General features: G+C 44.5%; 1 protein-coding gene across 1 annotated transcript; it reads right to left on the bottom strand.

The window, feature by feature from the left end:
* Window positions 1–2,099: 2,099 nt before the first annotated feature.
* On the bottom strand, window positions 2,100–19,287 carry MRPS35 (mitochondrial ribosomal protein S35). The gene is made up of 8 exons (XM_040341683.1): window positions 19,230–19,287; window positions 16,418–16,464; window positions 15,217–15,384; window positions 14,075–14,154; window positions 11,063–11,201; window positions 8,247–8,356; window positions 8,066–8,135; window positions 2,100–3,003 (listed from the first exon to the last, which is right to left on the bottom strand). The coding sequence occupies exons 1-8, from the start codon at window positions 19,285–19,287 to the stop codon at window positions 2,752–2,754; spliced, it is 924 nt and encodes a 307-aa protein (XP_040197617.1). The 3' UTR covers window positions 2,100–2,751.
* Between the last annotated feature and the right edge of the window lie 2,760 nt (window positions 19,288–22,047).

Genomic DNA, 22,047 nt, shown 5'->3' with positions numbered 1-22,047 from the left:
GAGCACCATCAGGCGTTCTGGAGCACCCAGGCCAATTCTGACATTTCTCTCCTACATAAAAAATCATCATTTATTTGCTAAAAAATTACATAGAAACCCAAAACATTATATATGCTTTTTTTTTTTTTCAAAGACCCTAGAGAATACAATGGCGGTTGTTGCAACTTTTTATCTTGCACGGTATTTTCGCAGCAATTTTTTGAACACGTGTTTTTAAAAAAAAAACTGTTTTGTGCTTAAAAAAAAAAAGACAAAAAACAGTAAAGTTAGCCCAATGTTTTTGCATACTATGAAAGATGAAGTTACGATGAGTAAATAGATACCTAACCCTTCAAAATTGCACACGCTCGTGGAATTGCGCCAAACTTCGCTACTTAAAAATCCCCATAGGCGACGTATTGAGCGTATTGCGGAGTATGGGGGGGATTGCAGAGTATGGGGGGGGTATTGCAGAGTATGGGGGGGGGGGATTGCAGAGTATGGGGGGGGGGATTGCAGAGTATGGGGGGGGGGATTGCAGAGTATGGGGGGGGGGGATTGCAGAGTATGGGGGGGGGGATTGCAGAGTATGGGGGGGGGGGGGATTGCAGAGTATGGGGGGGGGGATTGCAGAGTATTGCACAGGGATGGATGGCTAGATCTGTGACTGCAATTGTCCCTGGCAATGCTCGAAGCAGGGAAGAGGGCACACCAGCATGCGAGGAAAAAAAAACCTGTAAAATACTTTGTGGAGACCGGAGTATCTATGCTGCATAACACACACATGTTGATTGGAGAGGCTCTGTACCGTAGATTCAGTGACCCGCCGAAGCTCTGTGAAGGGAGGGGGACCAAGCTCCCCGCAGACAGGCAGGAGAAGAGACCGGAGTATCCATGCTGCATACCGCACACGTTGATTGCAGAGGCACCGTACGGTACTTTCAGTGACCCGCAGAAGCTCTGTGAAGGGAGGGCCCCAAGATCCCACGCAGACAGGTGGGATATGAGGAGACCAGCGGGGAGGTCAGCTGAGCGCCGCTCTGTATCAAAAGGCACCTGATACCACTGGAGACACACAGCACACCGCTGTAACAGGATTATACCGCATTAACTCAAAAATCACACAATCACCTCGAACTAGGGCTTATTTTTGGGGTAGGGCTTATATTGCAGCCCTCCTGGAAAATAACGCTAGGTCTTATTTTCAGGGAAACACGGTATCTGCATCTATTCTGCAGTGCTTACTGGGCTGCTTTCAAACTGATCCGCAGGTGCAGTGTACCTGTGGGTTACCTGCACTGAGCCATAGACTTCTGTTATTACCTCCAGGTTTGGTGCGCTTTCAGAAAGATATAATAGAAGTCTATGGCAAAGTGCAGCTAACCAGCAGGAAAGCCACAGGTGCACTGTGCTGCACCCGTGGTGCAGGTAAACCACAGTGTATCAGTGTGAAAGCAGCCTTAGGCCCCTTTCAAATGATCGGTTCAACCCAATTGGACCTTCCATTCGCCTCTACGGAGATGCAGATGAACTTGTGTCCATTTACACCCACCTACCTCCAAAAAATTGAAGGAGATCCATCCCCTTCCATCTAGGCGGATCGGATTAGTAGTCTGCTTTGCTTATGCAGGCGGGCACAGACAAGACATCTGCTCATTGTGGCCGGTTACCAAGTCGCTCAAGTGGCCCTTGCTCTCCAAAAGGTTGGACACCCCTGGTTTAGGCTTTAGTTATAGTAAAGCATAGACTTATAGGCCAGACAAATCGGGTAAGATCAGACCACCCTCAAGCTAAAAATCTTCAGAGCTCTCTATAAACTTGTACACTTGAGACTGCCTGCAGACATATTTATGTGAATCAAGACAGACAGTGACATGGTTGGAACCAGTCTATCAGGCATAGCTATGAAGATGGACTCAGATGTCTAACCCTATTTATATCCAGTAGGTGATAAAGCGATGATGCCGACTACACCAACATACATTTGGGGCTACTCCTCTGTTAGATATAGTACACAAATATAGCACAGCAAGCATATGACAATGTAAAAACTCCATCATGCTACAATAATGGTTCAAAATGTATCAGAAGTAAAAAAAAAAGTTTCATGGTAAACTAAATATTAAGAAAAGGTGAGGTTTATTTTCACTCCACTGTTCATAGATGAGAAGAGCTAAAAGGGGGCAACCAACATTTTATTTGCATTACATTGGGTTTTTACAGCTGGCGGGGTTTCAAAGATGAGATGCCCGTGCAGAAGAAGTCCGTGTGCCTGCTCCTACCACAATAGTGACATTTACCTAATATATTTGATGTCTCCACCCCTCCCACAACTGAGAAATTATCTTCCAGTGGTTGGTGACTCTTTGCCACCATAGTGAGATTTCCTAGCAGTAGATGTCTCTTCCCCCTTTGTGGTTGGCATCTCCGCTCTTCTCGGTTTCAATGCGGTGCACGGTGTCACTGCCCTTTCCAACATGGCAATATTTCCCTGCAGTTAATGGCGTTTCGCACCTCCCACCATGGCAAAATTTCCCTCTATCAGAAGAGTAACACAGAAGAAGAATTTCAATGTACAGATGCGAGAATGCTGAATGAGAAATCTTGGCACCACAGTCCCAAGAAACCAACATGTGATTAAACCCACTAGCATCCACACCAAAAAAAAAACCATTTAGTGTGGAGTGTATCCCAAAAAAAAAAAAAAAATGACAGGAAGGTAGATTTTTGGGAAATGTAGCGGTGGCAAAGTCTGGAGATCCAGGGGGAAGCCTAAGCAATGTTCAGCATTTTCTTCACACTTTCCTTGTAGGTGCCGATATTGTCCTCTGTCTCGCCTTCATTACGCAGGTTCAGCATGGCGCTGCGGTATTCCTGAACACTGGGAGATTGGAGTATTTCCTCACTGGAGGTGCCACAAGACTTGGAAAGAGTCTGTAGGGCGTTCTTTTCAGACATGCTGCCCTCCCAGATGTACTCATCCATCTCTCCCTCATCCCTCTCACTCTCCCACGCTTCCGTTTTCTGGAAAAAAAACAAAAAAAAAAAAACAGAAATACATTAAAATTACACAAAAGTACTCCACTATCTTAGTCCAGAATGAAGACGATGACCCTAGATGATGCCAAAACAAAGTTGGTTCTGTCCTTCTGGAGAGATGGGCAGATGAATGAAATGTCAGGGAGGGTGTGACCCATTATATTGACACAATAGTTTACTTAGCATTCTGCACTTAATATATCCGATGACATTTCCACCAAGCTTTATCTGCAAATCTCCAAATTGGTGCTGCACATAAAAAAAAAAAATCCAGATTGCAAAAGGCAGCCAACACCGTCCTATATATGCAGGTTGTGCAAATGCATGTAGACGTTGTGGGTACAGCAGCCCATTAATTTGACTGGGCTGATGTATCCGTAGGAAACATGAAAAAAAATAAAAAAAAATCCCCAACCCTATATAAAAAAGGAAAAAAAGAAAAAGGGGGCCGCATGGTGCTGCTAAAGAATTAAATGGTACCCCTGCATGTCTGCTAAGAAGCAGTGCATTTTCCACACAGGTTGGGAATGTGCGCGATTAGGCAGCCGTCCCGACCCACACATGAAGGCTTAATATGGGGAGCTTAGTAAACATCAAATATCAGTGTACCAGCTTACTATATATAAAATGTATCCTATTGTGGTAATCCGTGTTTTTTGCATGCAATAGGTTAGCAATCAAGCTTTGTAACTCCTTTGCGGAGTGAGCCCGAATTTGGGAATGTAGCACCCAGTTTGTGCTCTTTGCCTTTGCCTTGGACGATTGAAGCAGAACAGGGGTTTCACAAGGCCGATGCCGCTCGCCCTGGGATTCCCCCCAAGTCCTGCCACTCAAAGTACACTCGCCGGGATCATGGAAAAATCACAAGTGTCACAGAGGCTCATAAAATATACAGAGCAATCAAAGCCAATTCATCCGGTGAGGAGCTGCTGAATAATTCATCAGCCACTGAAAGGTAATGAAAGCAGCCCGGGGCTTGTGTGTGGGGGACGGCCTGGAATCAGATGGCGCACATCAAATTCTGGATCCCAGCAACTCCAAAGACAACGTGTAAAGGCTCTGCCAAATCCACGGACTGGTGCCAAGCTCAGAAATTCTCCCGAACTGCAGACCAGCTTCAGGAAAGCCCATTCATATAAAACAAATGTATACCCACCGAACTATACAGGTTTTTTTTTTAATAACTATTTATTGACATATGGTCACTAGAGCAACTGGTTTTGTGAAGCAAAAATAAAAACATGTTACAGCTGAAGTTTAAAATGCTTATATTTAGTCTCCCCCCCCCCCCCCCCCCCCAAATCGACATGTTGAAATGAATAAATAGTAAAACTAAATAAAAACTTTTGGTTTACATTACATAATGAATGTTAGCCCTAGTGACATCACAGTGTGCAGTGAAATCAGAGTAAACAATTTCACTCAGACCCCTTTCACACTGAAGAGTTTTTCAGGCGGTACAGCGCTAAAAATAGCACTGCTATACCGCCTGAAAAACTCCTGGGGAGCATTCTCAATGTGAAAGCCCGAGGGCTTCACACTGAGGCGATGCACTGGCGGGAGAGAAAAAAATCTCCTGTCAGCAGCATCTTTGGAGCGGTGAGAGGAGCGGCGTGTATACCGTTCCTTCCTATTTAAAACAATGGGAAACTGCGGCAATAGTGTTACAAGGACTCAGGTGTGAATGGGGAGCAGGCGTGTTAAAAAAAAAAAAAAAGAAGAATCTTTGCTCTACATAAAGATGACCTAGGCTATAAGAAGATTACCAAGACCCTGAAACTGAGCTACAGCACGGTGGCCAAGACCATACAGCAGTTTAACGGGACAGATTCCACTCAGAACAGGCCTCGCCATGGTCGAACATGGAAGTTGAGTGCATGTGCTGAGCATCATGTACAGAGGTTGTCTTTGTGAAATAGACGTATAAGCACTGCCAGCATTGCTACAGAGGTTGAAGGGTGTTAAGACCATATGCTGCACACTGCATCAAATTGGTCTGCATGGCTGTCATCCCAGAAGGAAGCCTCTTCTAAAGACGATACACAAGAAAGCCCACAAGAAAGCCCACAAACAGTTTGCTGAAGACAAGCAGACTAAAAGGCATGGATTACTGGAACCATGTCCTGTGGTCTGATGAGACCAAGATAAACTTATTTGGTTCAGATGGTGTCAAGCGTGTGTGGCGGCAACCAGGTGAGGAGTACAAAGACAAGCGTGTCTTGCCTACAGTCAAGCGTGCTCGGAGTGTCATGGTCTGGGGTTGCATGAGTGCTGCTGGCACTGGGGAGCTACAGTTCGTTGAGGAAACCATGAATGCCAACATGTAGTGTGACATACTGAAGCAGAGCATGATCCCCTCCCTTCAGGGACTGGGCCGCAGGGCAGTATTCCAACATGATAACGACCCCAAACACACCTCCAAGATGACTACTGCCTTGCTAAAGAAGCTAAGGGTAAAGTGATGGACTGGCCGAGCATGCCTAAACCCAATTGAGCATCTGTGGGACGTCATCAAAACGTGAAGGTGGGGGAACACAAGGGACCAGATTCACAAAGAGATAAGACGGTGTATCTCATGATACGCCGTCGTATCTCTGACTTACACTGGTCGTATCTATGCGCCTGATTCATAGAATCAGTTACACACAGATATGGCCAAGATCCGACAGGTGTAACTGTGTTACACCGTCGAATCTTATTTGTAATTTAAAAATGGCGCAGGGGGCGTTCCCGCTGATTTACACTGAATAATATGTAAATTAGCGAGATACGCCAATTCACGAACGTACACGGACCTGACGCAGTGTTGTTACGACGTTTCCGTAGCGGCTTTCCCGGCGTATACTTACCCCTGCTTCTATGATGCGCAGCCAATGTCAAGTATAGCCGTCGTTCCCGCGTCGATTTAGAATTTTTTTATGTCGTTTGCCATAGGGTTTTTCCGATACCACTTTTTTAGGACTGCGTACAAGTACCGATACTTTTTTCAAATACTCGCCGATACCGAACACCGATCCTTTTTTTTAAATGTGTCCCCAAATGCAGCCATGTCTCCCCCCATATCCAGCCATGTCTCCCCCCATATCCAGCCATGTCTCCCCCCATATCCAGCCATGTCTCCCCCCATATCCAGCCATGTCTCCCCCCATATCCAGCCATGTCTCCCCCCATATCCAGCCATGTCTCCGCATCCCCGCTGCCGCCGACTGGTTAATACGCGCGGGGAACATCACAGCTTTCATTTGAATAGCTGTAATGATTCGCGCCGCGCATAGACGCTCGGCATTGGACAGTTCACCCGAGCAAGGGGGAGTGTCTATACGCGGCGGCGAATCATTACAGCTATTCAAATGAAAGCTGTAATGTTCCCCGCCCGTATTACCCAGTCGGCGGCAGCGGGGATGCGGCGCAACGGCGGCGGGAGGTGCAAGTATTCTATTTCGGTATCGGGGGTATTTGCGGGAGTACAAGTACTCCCGCAAATACTCGGAATCGGTCCCGATACTAGTATCGGTACAACCCTAGTTTGCGTAAATCGTTCTGTAATACGGATGGACGTCATTAACGTAAGCGTCGAAACCACTGACGTCCTAGCGACGTCAGTGGGAGCAATGCACGCCGGGAAAATTCTCGGACTGCGCATGCTCATTTAAATCGGCACGGGGACGCGCCTGATTTAAATAGTACACTCCCCCTAGCCGCGGAATTTGAATTCCGCGGGGGATTTACGATCCGCCGCCGCAAGTTTGGAGATAAGTGGTTTGTGAATTACCCACTTGCCTCTAAAACTTGCGGCAGCGTATCTTAAAACAGATAGATTTTGCGGATCTAAAGATCCGCTGATCTTTCAGAATCTAGCCCAAGGTGTCTAACATTCACCAGCTCTGTGATGTCGTCATGGAGGAGTGGAAGAGGACTTCAGTGGCAACCTGTAATGCTCTGGTGAACTCCATGCCCAAGAGGGTTAAGGCAGTGCTGGAAAATAATGGTGACCACACAAAATATTGAGACTTTGGGCCCATTTTGGACATTTTCACTTAGGGGTGTGTACTCACTTTTGTTGCCAGCAGTTTAGACATTAATGGCTGTGTACCGAGTTACTTTGAGGGGACAGAAAATGTACACCGTTATACAAGCTGTACACTCACTACTTTACATTGTAGCAAAGTGCAATTTCTTCAGTGTTATCGCATGAAAAGATACAATATTTACAAAAATTTGAGGGGTGTACTCACTTTTATCATTGTACCAAAACCTTACTGGGAATGAGGTGAGGGTGTATGCTGAACACTAGGCAATGTACACTAATCAAATTTGAGCTTTTTTTTTTTGGCAGATCAGGTTTGGCATGTAGCTTGCTGCGGGGGAAAAAAAAAAAAAAAAGTAAGAAATCTACCTCCCACCAAATAACGTTTTTGGATTTTAGTTCTGCTGACCGCACCTACAGCACCCCTGCCAGTGAATTGTGGCATTTCAGCACCACCAAACAACAGTTTTCTTTGAGAATCCTAGTGCTGAAAACATGGTGGAATAATGCTAGAAGGCACTAAGCCAGGGGTGCCAAACGAGTGGCCCGCGGAGCCCTCTGATGTGGCCCGCGACCTCCTGCTCTGAAATAAAATACTGTTATTAAAGGCAAGTTTATTACTAAAAATCACAGTGTGTATATATGGGCATATCTGTTCTGCAGTGGTTACTGGGCTGCTTTCAAACTGATCCACAGGTGCAGAGAAGTGCACCTGTGGGTTACCTGCACTGAGCCATAGACTTCTATTATCTGCGAGTTTGGTGTGCTGAGAGTAGAGTGGGTTTTATAGATCCGAGTGGGCTGCCATTCACCCGCTCTGCTCATTGTGGCCCTTGACCGATTACCAAGTTGCTTAAGTGGCCCTTGCTCTTCAAAAGGTTGGGCACCCCTGCACTAAGTGATGTAGATGCAGCTTTCCAAGTGAGATGGGAGCCCCTCCATTGATCTACCAATAGTCGCCGCAATCAAATATGGGAATCTTCATTTTGCATGGAGTTAACCTTTAAAAGAAACACTTACGCAGGACTCATGGTAGAGTACTGTCAACAAGTACATGGCATAATCCTCGTTCTGCATCCTTAAAGGACACCTGAATAACAGAAAGAAAAAATAGTCACAACCATACTGCTGCCCTCAGACTGACACCATGTCCAGTACCTGGATAAGAGAATGAGACATAAATAAGGACACTTTCAGTCACCTGTCTGTCTGGATTGTCAAAGTATCCCTTTCTGCATTGTACCGAGACCCTGCAAGTTTAATCAGCTTTTTCCTGGCGTGTTGATCAAGATTCAAATTAGAGAGCTTTATCTATAAAGAGAAAAAAAAAATTGTATCAAGTCTAGCAAAAAACAGTGTATGAAAATCTATTAGATTTATTTCATACAAGCATTAAAGACCTTAACTGGCCATAAATCACATAACTTTACTAAACACTTTTGTTGCTTATTTTGTGATCATCTAATGAAGCCCATGTACCTCTGCTCCTCACTGTCCGATAGTGGGGTGGGAGAGAAATTTCAATACGCGACAAAGCTCTGAGCCCAAGTAATATATGAAAGAACACATCCCTGGCATTCCTTTACACATGCATGCCTCCTTGCTGGCCAATGGGTGGTATAGACTTACTGTGGTTGTTTTACAAAAGGTAAATAGGCTGTGCACTTTTACAAGTGCATTTGCTCCAGAGCTTAGTAAATGAGGAAGAGTTTTGCCGACTTCCATCAGCCAATCATGTGCAAGAAAAAATGCATTTTGTTTTTGCATTTTACTTGCGTGCGATTGGGTGTTCTTTGTAAAGTGAAGCCTTACCTCATTTACTAAGCTCAGAAGCAGCTGCACTTTCAGAGTGAAACTACACTACAAAAGTGCAGTCTATTTGTCTTTAGTAAATCAACCCCCAGGTGTCCAATCTGCTGATCAGTTGCTTGATTACATACCATCAGATCTGCTTCTGGAAAAGATAGCACAATTAATATCTACAACACCCAGCAGTGAGAAACATGCACATCTAAAGGGATGTCACAAAGGTGTTCTTTGCATAACACTTGGGCAAGGCAAAGAGTGTCACACGGGGGAGTATTAATGGGGAGAAAAAAGAGGAAGTGCAGCCCTTCGTGCCAGGGGAAAACTGGGAATAAGCACACTGAGTGACAATGATGATTAAGCACTGATTATAGTGTGAAACGCGTAGGCTGTTATCTCCTCTTTTTTGCTGTATTTTGTAGTGCATTTTCCACCCATTTTATAATAAAGACAACCTAAGGGTCCTTTCACACGTGCGGACCGTTTTTTAGATCAGTTTTTTTATCATCAGTTGATCCGTTTTTCATCCGTTTTTTTTTTTTTTTGTTAGAACTTTATTTTTATTACATATTTTGATGAAAAACAGATGTTCCGTTTTACGCTATCCCATTGGAAAGCATTGCAGTCTGTAAACGGACGTATGAAAAAACGGATGAACGGTCCGCACGTGTGAAAGGACCCTAAAAGATTTTTGGAAGTGCGGCGGTCCATTCTTATAGCCTCTACGTTTTGCCTTGTGCATTGCCGGCACTCCTGAGAAGCTATTGATTGTTCAGCATACCCACCTGGAGCGGTAATCCCCTTTTACTGAGTGACAATGCTGAAGATGGAGTATCCGCTGGAATAGCATTGCCACACAGCAAGAGCAATTGTAGAGCCAATGATACTTTAAATATTAGATGCAAATCTGTTGACTACTGAGGTGTATTGGTAAAATGCAACTTGGTGGGAAATAAACAGTTCTATGAAACACAATTTCAATAAAGTGTCTGAAAGCATGTATTAAACAAAATGCTCAGAGGGCAAGCAAAAGAGAAACAGAATGTTGACCAGTGTTGTATAAAATGAGCCACCACCAGGATGCCTTTGAGTGAGCGTGCCCCTTATTTGTCACTGCCATCTGGTCACAAGCTAGCCTAGGCATCTAATCATGAGGCTAGAAACATTTCCCGATGTAACCAAGGATGACATTATCAGGAAATGAAACACAAGAACTGGAATGATCACACAACCCACTTTCGGGGGACAGCAAGAGAGAGAAAATAGGGCGTGGTTATATTCGCAATTCGCACTAGTCGTAGACCATGATTTCCAATAAGTACCATTCATATCTGTGCGACTTCAAGTCACAGCGACTTCAAAGTAGTCTCTGCAGTACTTTGGTCCCACTTTGATGCGACTTGAGGTCCACAGACCTCAAGAATACACAGGCATTGCTTCTAGTCGCATCAAAACTGCACGGCTTTGGGGTTGCAATAGTGGAAACCTAGGCTTAGTTAGGAATAGAACTAAGGTGTTTTACAAGCATGCTTTCCTTACAGCTTGAGTTACTGCTGCATGCGTTAAAGAATAACTTACTAGACAAGGCCAAAATAAACCATTAGAGCTGGATCAGAACATTACAAGACTTGCCTTGCTGTAGTGAGTGTATCTGGACATTTAGCACCATCACATGAAGAATTCCTCAGTGTCTAAATAATATGTTTAACCCAAGATTTGTGATATGGTGCATTTTGCAAGGGAATACTACAGATCAGACACGTTCTCCATTATAATAGGTCACTCTGCCAAAAACTGCCACTGATGCTTTTGCCAGGTGCTGAGGAATGAAACCACCTGCTGTCTCTTCCATCTCAGGGTTTCAACTTCTGAGTTCCCAGGTCTGCATACCTGCTGTGTCCATTATGAGAGGTTCCCACCATCCCTGCATTGAGTCCCCCAGATCTGTGCACCCGCTAGGGAGGAAACACCCAAAACTCCCAGGTGGACTGGAACAGAGTTGAGAATGATGGCAGGGAGATCTAACTGTCAGACACTTCAACAGATTTAAAATGCCTGCGGGTGAATCGCCCACCAATTCCATTTGTATCAAAAATACCACTTTTGAGTGAACTGGCCCTCTAAAAATCTGTAGAGCAATTAAGCGTCCTGTTGTGGTTTTGATACAGTTCTCAGCTTTGATAACCTAAATGAACAAGCCGTTTCACTCACCTGCAAGGTCACTACCCTGGCTTCTGGGTTGCGGATTGACGGCCCAGCGAACACATAATCCATAGACTTTAGCTCTATTGGGAAATGCTGCTTGCACTGGTCATCGTCGGAGAGTGCAGCTGGCCACTCAGTTGCAGAACTCTATAAAAATATACAAACACATCATATCTGCCCATACCCAAAAATAAACTGCATTATCGGAAGCCAACCTGATCGGCTTCAATCAAAAGGACTTTCATATTTTTCATTATAAAATTGAAAATGTTATTAATAGGTTTTCTTAAAGAAAAAAAAAAAGTCTGTCCCCTACATCAAAAACCTACACAAATCTATGACCCTTAAGGCCCCTTACACGCGGGTGGGTTCCGTTGGAGTCCCCACTGCTCAGTGGAGATCCCCATCCATCCATTTTTAGCAGACAGGACTGGATCTGTATCGGATGTCGACAGGTGTCAAACACGTCCGCTGACACCAGCCACTCCCTAAAAGAGACTGGAGGGTCTGCCTGAAAAACGGACAGGCACAGACAAGATTATATTTATATATATATATATATATATATATATATATATATATATATAATATATATAAAAAAAAACCGCACATCCCTAGTTTAAAATGTATCTAAACCCAGGAACAAATCTGGTAATGTATTGCAGCTTGCACCGCATTGGTTTTTCTTTTTTTCCCCAATTTTTTAATTCATGGTCCTGCCGGAATCACAATTCCTCTCCTTGGGTGACAACACTCACTTAATGTATCCATGGTTGAGCAGTGTTGTCACCCTAGGATGGGACTACAGTAACAGTCCCTCTTTTCCATATAAAAGAGAAGAGTTGTTCTGTAGTTCTCAAAGTTGGGAACAATTTTACTGATAAGAATTCAGCAGACAGAAAACAAAAAGGGAAGTCAGCTGACATGAGCAACATGAATTTTTTTAAACTTGCGATTGTCTATAATAAAGTGGTATGTTTAAACAGACCAAAATATGTTCATTGTTGGGGTTTACATACATTTCAAAGGGTTAATGCACCCACAACTGACTGTATGCGGTATAGCTGATGGTGAAGTCAACAAGGAGTGGGTTAAATGGCAGCCTGTTCCAAGGTCTCCAGGAACCCAGCAAATGGATTTCCCAAGAATCTCATGTCCCACTCCCTCACTGTGAAAAAAACTAAACCTGCTTTTTGCTGGAGCAGACGTCTAAAGTAATTATTCATGGAATCCAGCAGGGGGGGCAGATGATTATGATTTTATACCATTCTTCCTATCCAGCCAACAGAGTGGCATTCTAGTCCCATAGTACCCTTCTCAGCAGTGCTGAAAGGTAGACCCCCGTCTTATAAAACTCATTAAGGTCTCCACAGCAGAAACTCCTCCCTACCAGAGGAGTTCACCAAGAACCAAGGTTTCAATAAGACAAGGAGAGCCTCAGAGCAAGCTGTCTTTGCATCTCTTTAGCTCCTCCATAGGACATCATTTTTAAATGTATTGATGTACTGTAAGTAAAGTGTATGTAACCCAAACCATTACAGTGAGTCCCCCAACCATATGAACGTTCAACTATTGCCAACTTTCAAGATGCAGAACATGTGTTTGCATGTCCAATCATGGTAAAGTCTGGTACACGGCACTAAACTTTTTTTTCATTCAACTCAGCATGCTGAACGAGAAAAAAAAAAAAAAAAAAAAAAATTTGACAGATCAGCATACTAACACAAGCAGTGTTGGTGCTGCGATTTCCCCTACTGTGCTATTGTGTTCTGATAGGGGTACATAGAACACAATGAACAGCACTCACAGCCTTTGTCTGCAAGCGCTGATCTTTGTTGGACTTACGAACAAGCTCTAGGAATGGAAGGCGTTTGTAAATAAGGGACTTGCTGTATAAGAAATTATTGGTTTTGTCAAAGTAAAAAATACAGGGGGGGGGATCACACTCCTATTATAAGGGAATAAGTTGGCTCTACAGGGGTCCCAATGCATGTGGGATATAAGCCGATTCTCAGCGGCAAGCCTAAAATGAACCAAATTCTGATGCTCCATGCAGTCACCACAATAAAAGCTTTGAAAACCTCCCATTACTGCACCACCTGCAGATGTTCTTGAGTAAAAGCAAAAGAATGGTAACTGCCACGTATGGCACAATTGAAGTTGAAGCAAGGCACAATAAAATCATGGTAGACATAGTATCTATAGTGTAGTTCAGCTACTGTAAAACTAGACAATTGGCCAAAAGCTCTTCCATAAAGTTCAGTTCCACACCTTTTGCATGGTGTGCGGGCCGCATTTTTCTCGGGCACGGCAGCCCATTGATTTGAATAGGCCACTGTGCCTGTGTTTCCTGTAGAAAAAAGGTGCATGCACCGTTTCCAAATTGCTGGCCCGCAGGGAAATCCCTTGCAGTCCCTGCACCTACAAACATGCTGCGTTCTTTCTGCGATTGGCTGAATTGGATCGCATTGGGTGTGAACACACATACCATCCGATTCCAGTGCGTTTTTGAAGCACCTGCTTAGAGCCAAAGGCTCGAATAGGCTTTAAAAAAGATGAACTGCGAGTGCAAAGCATTGCGCTCACAGTCCACCCTGGTGTGTTAGAAAAGCGAACGAATATTCGCTTTTCTAACACTGACCGCCTCTCAATCAATCAGGTAGCACGGGTCTGATACCCATCACCCGATTGGCTGAAAGGAAAGGGTGTTGCGATTAGACGCCTATCAGGAGTAGATGCATGGAGGTCACAGGAGCCACTGTTCTGACACGCTACAAGATCCCACAGCTCGCCGCCCTCACCCGCTGCCTGACCCGCCACTGAGATAGGGTAAGTGCACAGTGGCGGCATTTGATTGACACAGTGAGGCAGCATATGTTTTTTTTCTGAATTTTTCAGTCGTTTGTGCCCCCAAAAATTTGGAGCACCAGCCGCCGATGTCTGATGTAAAATAAAGAGATGAAAATCTCCATAATGAAATACAGATTTGAGTGTAGTTGTAGTGAAGTTTCTACCGACCAGAAAGCAGAGCACTTACCTTTCAGAACAGCACAGTGCTTCTTAATAGCCAGGGGGGTTAGGTGCAGGAAGTTAGGAACCTGAAAAAGCATCAAGGAAAAAAAAAAAAACAGCTTACCGCAAAGCAGAATTTTTAGGGTAGAGGTGAAATAAAAGCTTTGGCGACATTTAGTTACTCAGAAATATTCAGCCAGTAGTTCAGCTATGTAACAATGTAACAGCACATCTTCACAGATAAATTGGTGAAAAAAAAATAAAAAAAAATAAAAGCCAGACCACACCCCTTTATGGGCGGCTGCGAGCAAATGGACTGCGCTGTCCATTTACAGCTGGCTGCCTCTGATCTGGTTCACCCAAATGGAAGACAATGCAGTCCGCTTCCATTTTTGTAGCGGGCCTGACTGGACCCAGAGGTAGGTGGGTGCAAATGGACTTGAGCTTCTGATAATGTCCGCCTAAAAAAAGTGACAGGCGAACCTGATTGGACCACCCATGTGAAAAGGCCCTTGATCTACAGATGAATGAAACAAAGCAGATACAAAAGCCAACAACGTAACTTTGCTTCTCTTGGTCTCATGTCTGAACAATGTTTATAAACACTGCACCAGACAGTCCAAAAGAGAAGCAGCCAGGGTTAGACTAGGTTTACATTACTGAAGGTCAGGACCGTTGCACGCATTTCTGACCTGCAGCAAACGCACTGCTCTTTAGCAGACGTACATTGCATCTGCAAACCCAGCACAAATTTTCATGCAAAATGCGACTCGGTGTGGCACAATTTAAAAAAAAATGGGACTGGGACTCTCCCCCCCCCCCCACACACACACACACACAAATCTGAAATTAATGGGATGCTTAGTCACAATATTGTGAATCTGGTCTTGGGGCCAAGTAAATCCTTGGCAAAAAAAAAAAAAAAAAACATCTGCATAGCTTTATTGCCTCCATTATCGTACTGACTGGCAATTATCACCAAAGGTAACCCCCGATTTCCATATTTCACCAGATGCTCCGCTGAAACTATCCGGCTTTTTATCACATTAACATGAGCGAACACATAATGCAATTCAACTCATGATACAGCAATAAAGTTTTTTTGTTTTTTTACAACTGCTTGACACATGCAAAGTAATACATTTTACCTTCATAAGCTCCAGATTGCCATACTTGTCTGGGGGTGCCCCCCTTCTCAGGGGATTGCCCATCCGCACAGGAAGGGGCACAGCTGAAGGCTTGAAAGATGCCGCAGTTGGATACACGCTGGTCCAGTCTTGATCCGGAAGCATTCTTTCTGTACGTGGAGCATAAACCTGAAGCAGAGCATTAAAATTAAATTGTGTTAGGATCAGTTTTATACAGAGACACATATAGCATCAACATCTTTCAGCGGCTACTGAACAATATATTTTTTTTTTAACACGGCCCTTTTTAAAAATTAAAATAAATATAAAGCGCGCACAGAAGAAAACGCATACGCAAGTCACGCCCCCAAATGTAAACAGTGTTCAAACCACACATGTGAGGTATCGCTGCGCTCGTAAGAGCGAGAGCAATGATTCTAGCTCAAGAACTCCTCCAACTCTAAACTGGTAACCTGTAGAATTTTTTAAAGCGGTGTCTATGGAGATTTTTAAGTTCCGTAGTTTGTCGCTATTCCACAAGTGTGCGCAATTTTAAAGCATAACATGGGGGGGGAGGGGGGGCTGTGTGATTTAAAGGGATCCAGAGGCACTGGGGCTGTGTAATTTAAAGGGGTCCAGATTATTATCTTAATTCGCAGGTGAAAGCAGCCCTCCATGCATTCACATACATTGAATCTGGCCCCTAAGTGGCACCATAGTTGGTGTCAGTGGGAGAAACCCGTGCCCCCCCAATCAGAGGTATCCACGGGAGAAACCCGTGCCCCATCCCCCCATCAGAGGTATCCACGGGAGAAACCCGTGCCCCCCCCCCCCCCCCCCGGGCCACAGTTTGGAGACCACTGCTCTAAGAGGTGAGAATATCACCCCAGTGTATTAGATGACGTTAGGCTTTAAACATTTTTAATTCAGTATTTGTAATGCTTCAAAATGCACCCAACAAAAAAATAAATACAAATTACTGGTATATGTTGTATTCTGATAAGTGTATATGGTTAATACCGCACGATAGTATTCAGTATATGGAATTTTTGAGAAAGTAGACAATGGTATTTAGTAAGAGGCATGACGAGCTGTAATTTTCATACGGTCCCCAGTGAAGAAGAAAAAAAAAAAAAAAAAAGATAGTTCTACTTTTGAATACTACCAGACTGCATCACAAGCCATTTAGGTTTGGTCCATAGTTACAGTAAAGGCATCTTACTGTTCTGGTTCGTCTCTGTGGAAACCGCTGTCCTCTGCGGGCTGGAACTGAATACAAAAAGGAAAAGAAGACAAAATTAAAGAACAAAAAAAAAAAATATATGCAATGCTACTTACCAGGTAGGTTTGGATACAAATGGTTACTGTGAACATATAATACACACACAACTTTACTAAACAGTTTCCTGGCATTTCATATACAGTAGCATTATCATTCATCAGAATAGATCCACCTTCTATCAATAAAAAACCATCATGAAGTGCCAGTCAGTGGCTTTGCCTAGGCTCAGATGATGTCATCAGTCTGCTGCAGGCAGGAGGAAGCATTTCCTCAATCTCCTCTCCCCAATGATCAGACTGTACATTGTAGTAAAATCACAACGTAAGGAGCAGATCTGTGTCAGACATTTGTGAACACTGCCAAGAACTGCACAGACACCAGGATTTACATGATTGTGTCATCTATGAGCTGAAATCTCAGTGCAGGAAGTAGATGGTGACCTGGATAAATATCACCATATCATAGTGGGGGGGGGGGGTATGTGATCTCTGTGAGGGGTAATAAATATCACCATATCATAGTGGGGGGGGGGTATGTAATCTCTGTGAGGGGGGTAATAAATATCACCATATCATAGTCGGGGGGGGGGGGGGGTGTAATCTCTGTGAGGGGGTAATAAATATCACCATATCATAGTCGGGGGGGTATGTAATCTCTGTGAGGGGGTAATAAATATCACCATATCATAGTCGGGGGGGGGGGGGGTATGTAATCTCTGTGGGGGGTAATAAATATCACCATATCATAGTCGGGGGGGGGGGGGGAATGTAATCTCTGTGAGGGGGTAATAAATATCACCATATCATAGTCGGGGGGGGGGGGGTATGTAATCTCTGTGAGGGGGTAATAAATATCACCATATCATAGTCGGGGGGGGGGGTATGTAATCTCTGAGGGGGGTAATAAATATCACCATATCATAGTCGGGGGGGGGGGGAATGTAATCTCTGTGAGGGGGGAATAAATATCACCATATCATAGTCGGGGGGGGGGGAGTATGTAATCTCTGTGAGGGTAATAAATATCACCATATCATAGTAGGGGGGGGGTATGTAATCTCTGTGAGGGGTAATAATATCACCATATCATAGTGGGGTGGGGGGGGGGTATGTAATCTCTGTGAGGGGGTAATAAATATCACCATATCATAGTGGGGGGGGGGGGGGTTATGTAATCTCTGTGAGGGGGTAATAAATATCACCATATCATAGTCGGGGGGGGGGGGGTATGTAATCTCTGCGAGGTGGGTAATATTCACCATATCATAGTCGGGGGGGGGGGGGAGGATGTAATCTCTGTGAGGGGGTAATAAATATCACCATATCATAGTCGGGGGGGGGGGGGGTATGTAATCTCTGTGAGGGGGTAATAAATATCACCATATCATAGTGGGGGGGGGGTATGTAATCTCTGTGAGGGGTAATAAATATCACCATATCATAGTGGGGGGGGGGGGTATGTAATCTTTGGGGGGGGGTAATAAATATCACCATATCATAGTGGGGGGGGGGGGGTATGTAATCTCTGTGAGGGGGTAATAAATATCACCATATCATAGTCGGGGGGGGGGGGGGGGGGGGGGTATGTAATCTCTGTGAGGGGGTAATAAATATCACCATATCATAGTCGGGGGGTGTATGTAATCTCTGTGAGGGGGGGTAATAAATATCACCATATCATAGTCGGGGGGGGGGGTATGTAATCTCTGTGAGGGGGGTAATAAATATCACCATATCATAGTCGGGGGGGGTATGTAATCTCTGTGAGGGGGGTAATAAATATCACCATATCATAGTCGGGGGGGGGGGGGGTATGTAATCTCTGCGAGGGGGGGGGTAAGGTAAATATCACCATATCATAGTAGGGGGGGGGTATGTAATCTCTGTGATGGGGGTAATAAATATCACCATATCATAGTCGGGGGGGGGGGGGGGTATGTAATCCTGTGAGGGGGGGTAATAAATATCACCATATCATAGTCGGGGGGGGGGGTATGTAATCTCTGTGAGGGTAATAAATATCACCATATCATAGTCGGGGGGGGCGGGGGGGGGTATGTAATCTCTGTGAGGGGGGTAATAAATATCACCATATCATAGTCGGGGGGGCGGGGGGGTATGTAATCTCTGTGAGGGGGGGTAATAAATATCACCATATCATAGTCGGGGGGGGGGTATGTAATCTCTGTGAGAGGGGTAATAAATATCACCATATCATAGTGGGGGGGGGGGTATGTAATCTCTGTGAGGGGGTAATAAATATCACCATATCATAGTCGGGGGGGGGGGGGGGATGTAATCTCTGTGAGGGGGGTAATAAATATCACCATATCATAGTCGGGGGGGGTATGTAATCTCTGTGAGGGGTAATAAATATCACCATATCATAGTCGGGGGGGGGGGGGGATGTAATCTCTGTGAGGGGGTAATAAATATCACCATATCATAGTCGGGGGGGGGGGGGGATGTAATCTCTGTGAGGGGTAATAAATATCACCATATCATAGTCGGGGGGGGGGGGGGTATGGTAATCTCTGTGAGGGGTAATAAATATCACCATATCATAGTCGGGGGGGGGGGGTATGTAATCTCTGTGAGGGGGTAATAAATATCTGGAAGTGATATAATGTCATATTATACATAGCATGCTGCACGTCACAAAATAAAATACATCTGGTGACAGGTCCTCCTAATATCCTGAACTCACCTGTGGGTTTTGGCGGACCCCTTTATGCTATTCTATCTAGTCTCACCCCAGTCAGAGACACTGTTCATGCTGATATTTGTAGTGCAACCAACAGAGGACCCCATTAAGACATATAGAAGGCACACTGGGAGTTGTAAGTGCCCCCTGCGGGAGGCAGAAAGAAGAATGCTGGGGAGTTGTGGTCCACGTGGAAAGCACGCTTACCTTTTCCTGACACGGCCGGCTCATTGGTGTAGTGCTCTCAGCCTCCCCGGGGCCACACCGCATAGCCCAGGGGTCCGCAGGGTCACACTTAACCCGGTTTCAGCATGGACGCCGCCATCTTGCTACACCCAGATTACGGACGCGGCCCAGGACACACCAGGGAAGGGGCGGAGCAACGACCCGCCTGCCAATCACAGGAGGGAGTAGGAATCTCAACGCCCGCTGCTGTCAGTGGTGCGCTGTGTGCTGTGTGGTGCGGAGATCCAGCACTCCATCACTATCCTCTGTCCGTGTATGCAAAACCAAATACTGTAAAGTATATTGAAAGAAGTTTAGATATCATAATTATTTTATCATTTTGTTTATGAATTATTAAATAAATAATACAAAATTAAATCTAAACTTGTTAAAGTGGTTTGTAACCCCCCCCCCCCCAAAAAAAAACAAAAAACTGGCAAGACAAAGGAATAATGAGCTAGCATGCATAGCATACTAGCTCACTATGAATTACTTACCTTAGATCGATTCCCCCGCAGCGGTCCTCGTCCCCCCTCTGGCAGCGACATCTCTCCCAGGGGTTACTCCTGGGTATCGCAGCTCGGGCGCTGCGATTAGCCGGAGACGCAATTACATCACTTCCGCGAATGCGTGCGGGAGCTGCTCGGTAACGGCACACGGACTGAAGCAAGGGCACATAGATGCCATTGCTTCAGTTTGCTTTAGTGCGCATGTGCCGATGACATTGGCACATGCAGGGGACAGGTGATATCCCCATAAACTGTGCAGGTTTAGGGGATATCCTGGGTAGCTGCAGGTACACCTTAATCTAGGCCACTTACCTGTAGCATAAAGTGGTTGTAAATAAGCTCAGGCGTTAGAGACAATTCAAAGCATTTCTTACTCCAACACTTCATATTCCTGATATGTGCCCAGGGCCGCCATCAGGAATTATGGGGCCCCTTACACAGCTTCAGGCATGGGCCCCCTGGAGCAGAGAACCGGGGGGGGGGGGGGGGGGCTGCCGCCTGAAATTGAGAAGGGGGGGGGGGGGGCTGCCGCGGATTGAGAAGCGGGGGGGGCCCTTTACACAAAAAAGAAGATATAAAGAAAAAAATGTATAAAAAAAGGGGGTAGCCATCTGGGGCCCTTTAATAATATATATAAATGTTTGTGTGTGTGTGTATGTATATATATATATATATATATAAAGAAATTACAAAAAAGAGGGGGGTTGCCATCCGGGACCTCTGGGCCCTTTAATAAAAATGAAAAAAAGAAACCTCTGGGCCCTTTAATAATAAAAAAAAAAAAATATATATATATATACATGGGGCCCTGGGGACCTCTGAGCCCTTTAATAATATATTATATATATATATATATATTATATATATATATATTATATATATATGTATATATATATAAAAATATATAAAGACAAAAAAATATATATATAAAAAAAAAATATATATAAAAAATATAATTTTTTTATTAAAAAAAGGGGGGTTGCCATCCGGGGGCCCTATAAAAAAATATATAAAGACAAAAAAATAAAAAAAAAATATATATATATATATATATATATATATAAAAATATATAATTTTTTTATAAAAAAAGGGGGGTTGCCACCCGGGGCCCTGGGGACCTCTGGGCCCTTTAATAATAATAATAATAATATTATATATATATGGGGACCTCTAAAAAAAAAAAAATGGCCCTTTATTAAAATATAAAATAAAAATATATAAAATAAAATATTTTTTTTATAAAAAATAAATAAAAAAAGGGGGGTTGCCATCCGGGGCCTCCGGGCCCCTGGGGACCCTCTAAAAAAAAAAGTTGGCCCCTAAAAAAAAAAATTTTTTTTTTTTTTTTTTTTTTTTTAAAGGGGGTTGCCATCCGGGCCCCTTACTGGTGTAATGCCTGTACCCCCCTGATGGCGGCCCTGTATGTGCCTACTGTAACATGTACTTGTATGAGAAAGTATCCTGTTCTCTCTGTATTGCTTCCTTTATGTGAAATCCCTGGTGTTCTTGCCAGTCCCTATGCTTTCCTATTGAGAACTGACCACACTAAGCAGGAGAGCACACCGTGTCACGTGGTCAGTTCTCTAGCTATGCTGGGAACTCAGTGTGCTCTCCTCCAATGATCAGACTTATCCTGACAACGCCCCCCACCCCCACTGCACAGCCATTCACTGAGAAGATCAGTGTGCTCCATTTTTTGGGGGGCAGCAAACAAACCCCCCCCCCCGCTAGGTGTGCACCTACCCATCCAAGTTGTGGCTTCCCTGGCTTCTCTTTCCAGCTAATCCGGTCTTAAGATCTCCCTCCTGTCCTGATTGGCCAAGAGGAGAAGCCGGAAGACCATAGCGAATATTGATCCGCTGATGTCACAAGTGGGTGCGCCCCCGAGCCCAACATTCTTCAAGCCAATTAAAACCTCAGGCTCTAATCATGTGCTTCATGAAAAAAAAAAAACTCATAGAAAATAGTTTCTATGAGTCCGGTGCTCCGCATGGAGATTAGGGGGCGGGGCATGGAGATTAGAAGGCGACACATGGAGATTGGGGGGGTGTCCATGCGCCCCCTTATGGCCCCCCCGCTGGAACAGAGGGAATGTGATCACTTATAAGAAAGGGGAAAAAGGTATTTAGAAT

Source organism: Rana temporaria, chromosome 3 (genome assembly GCF_905171775.1).
Source record: "Rana temporaria chromosome 3, aRanTem1.1, whole genome shotgun sequence".
Classification (NCBI taxonomy): domain Eukaryota; kingdom Metazoa; phylum Chordata; class Amphibia; order Anura; family Ranidae; genus Rana; species Rana temporaria.
This window is presented reverse-complemented; position numbering and strand designations above follow the sequence as displayed.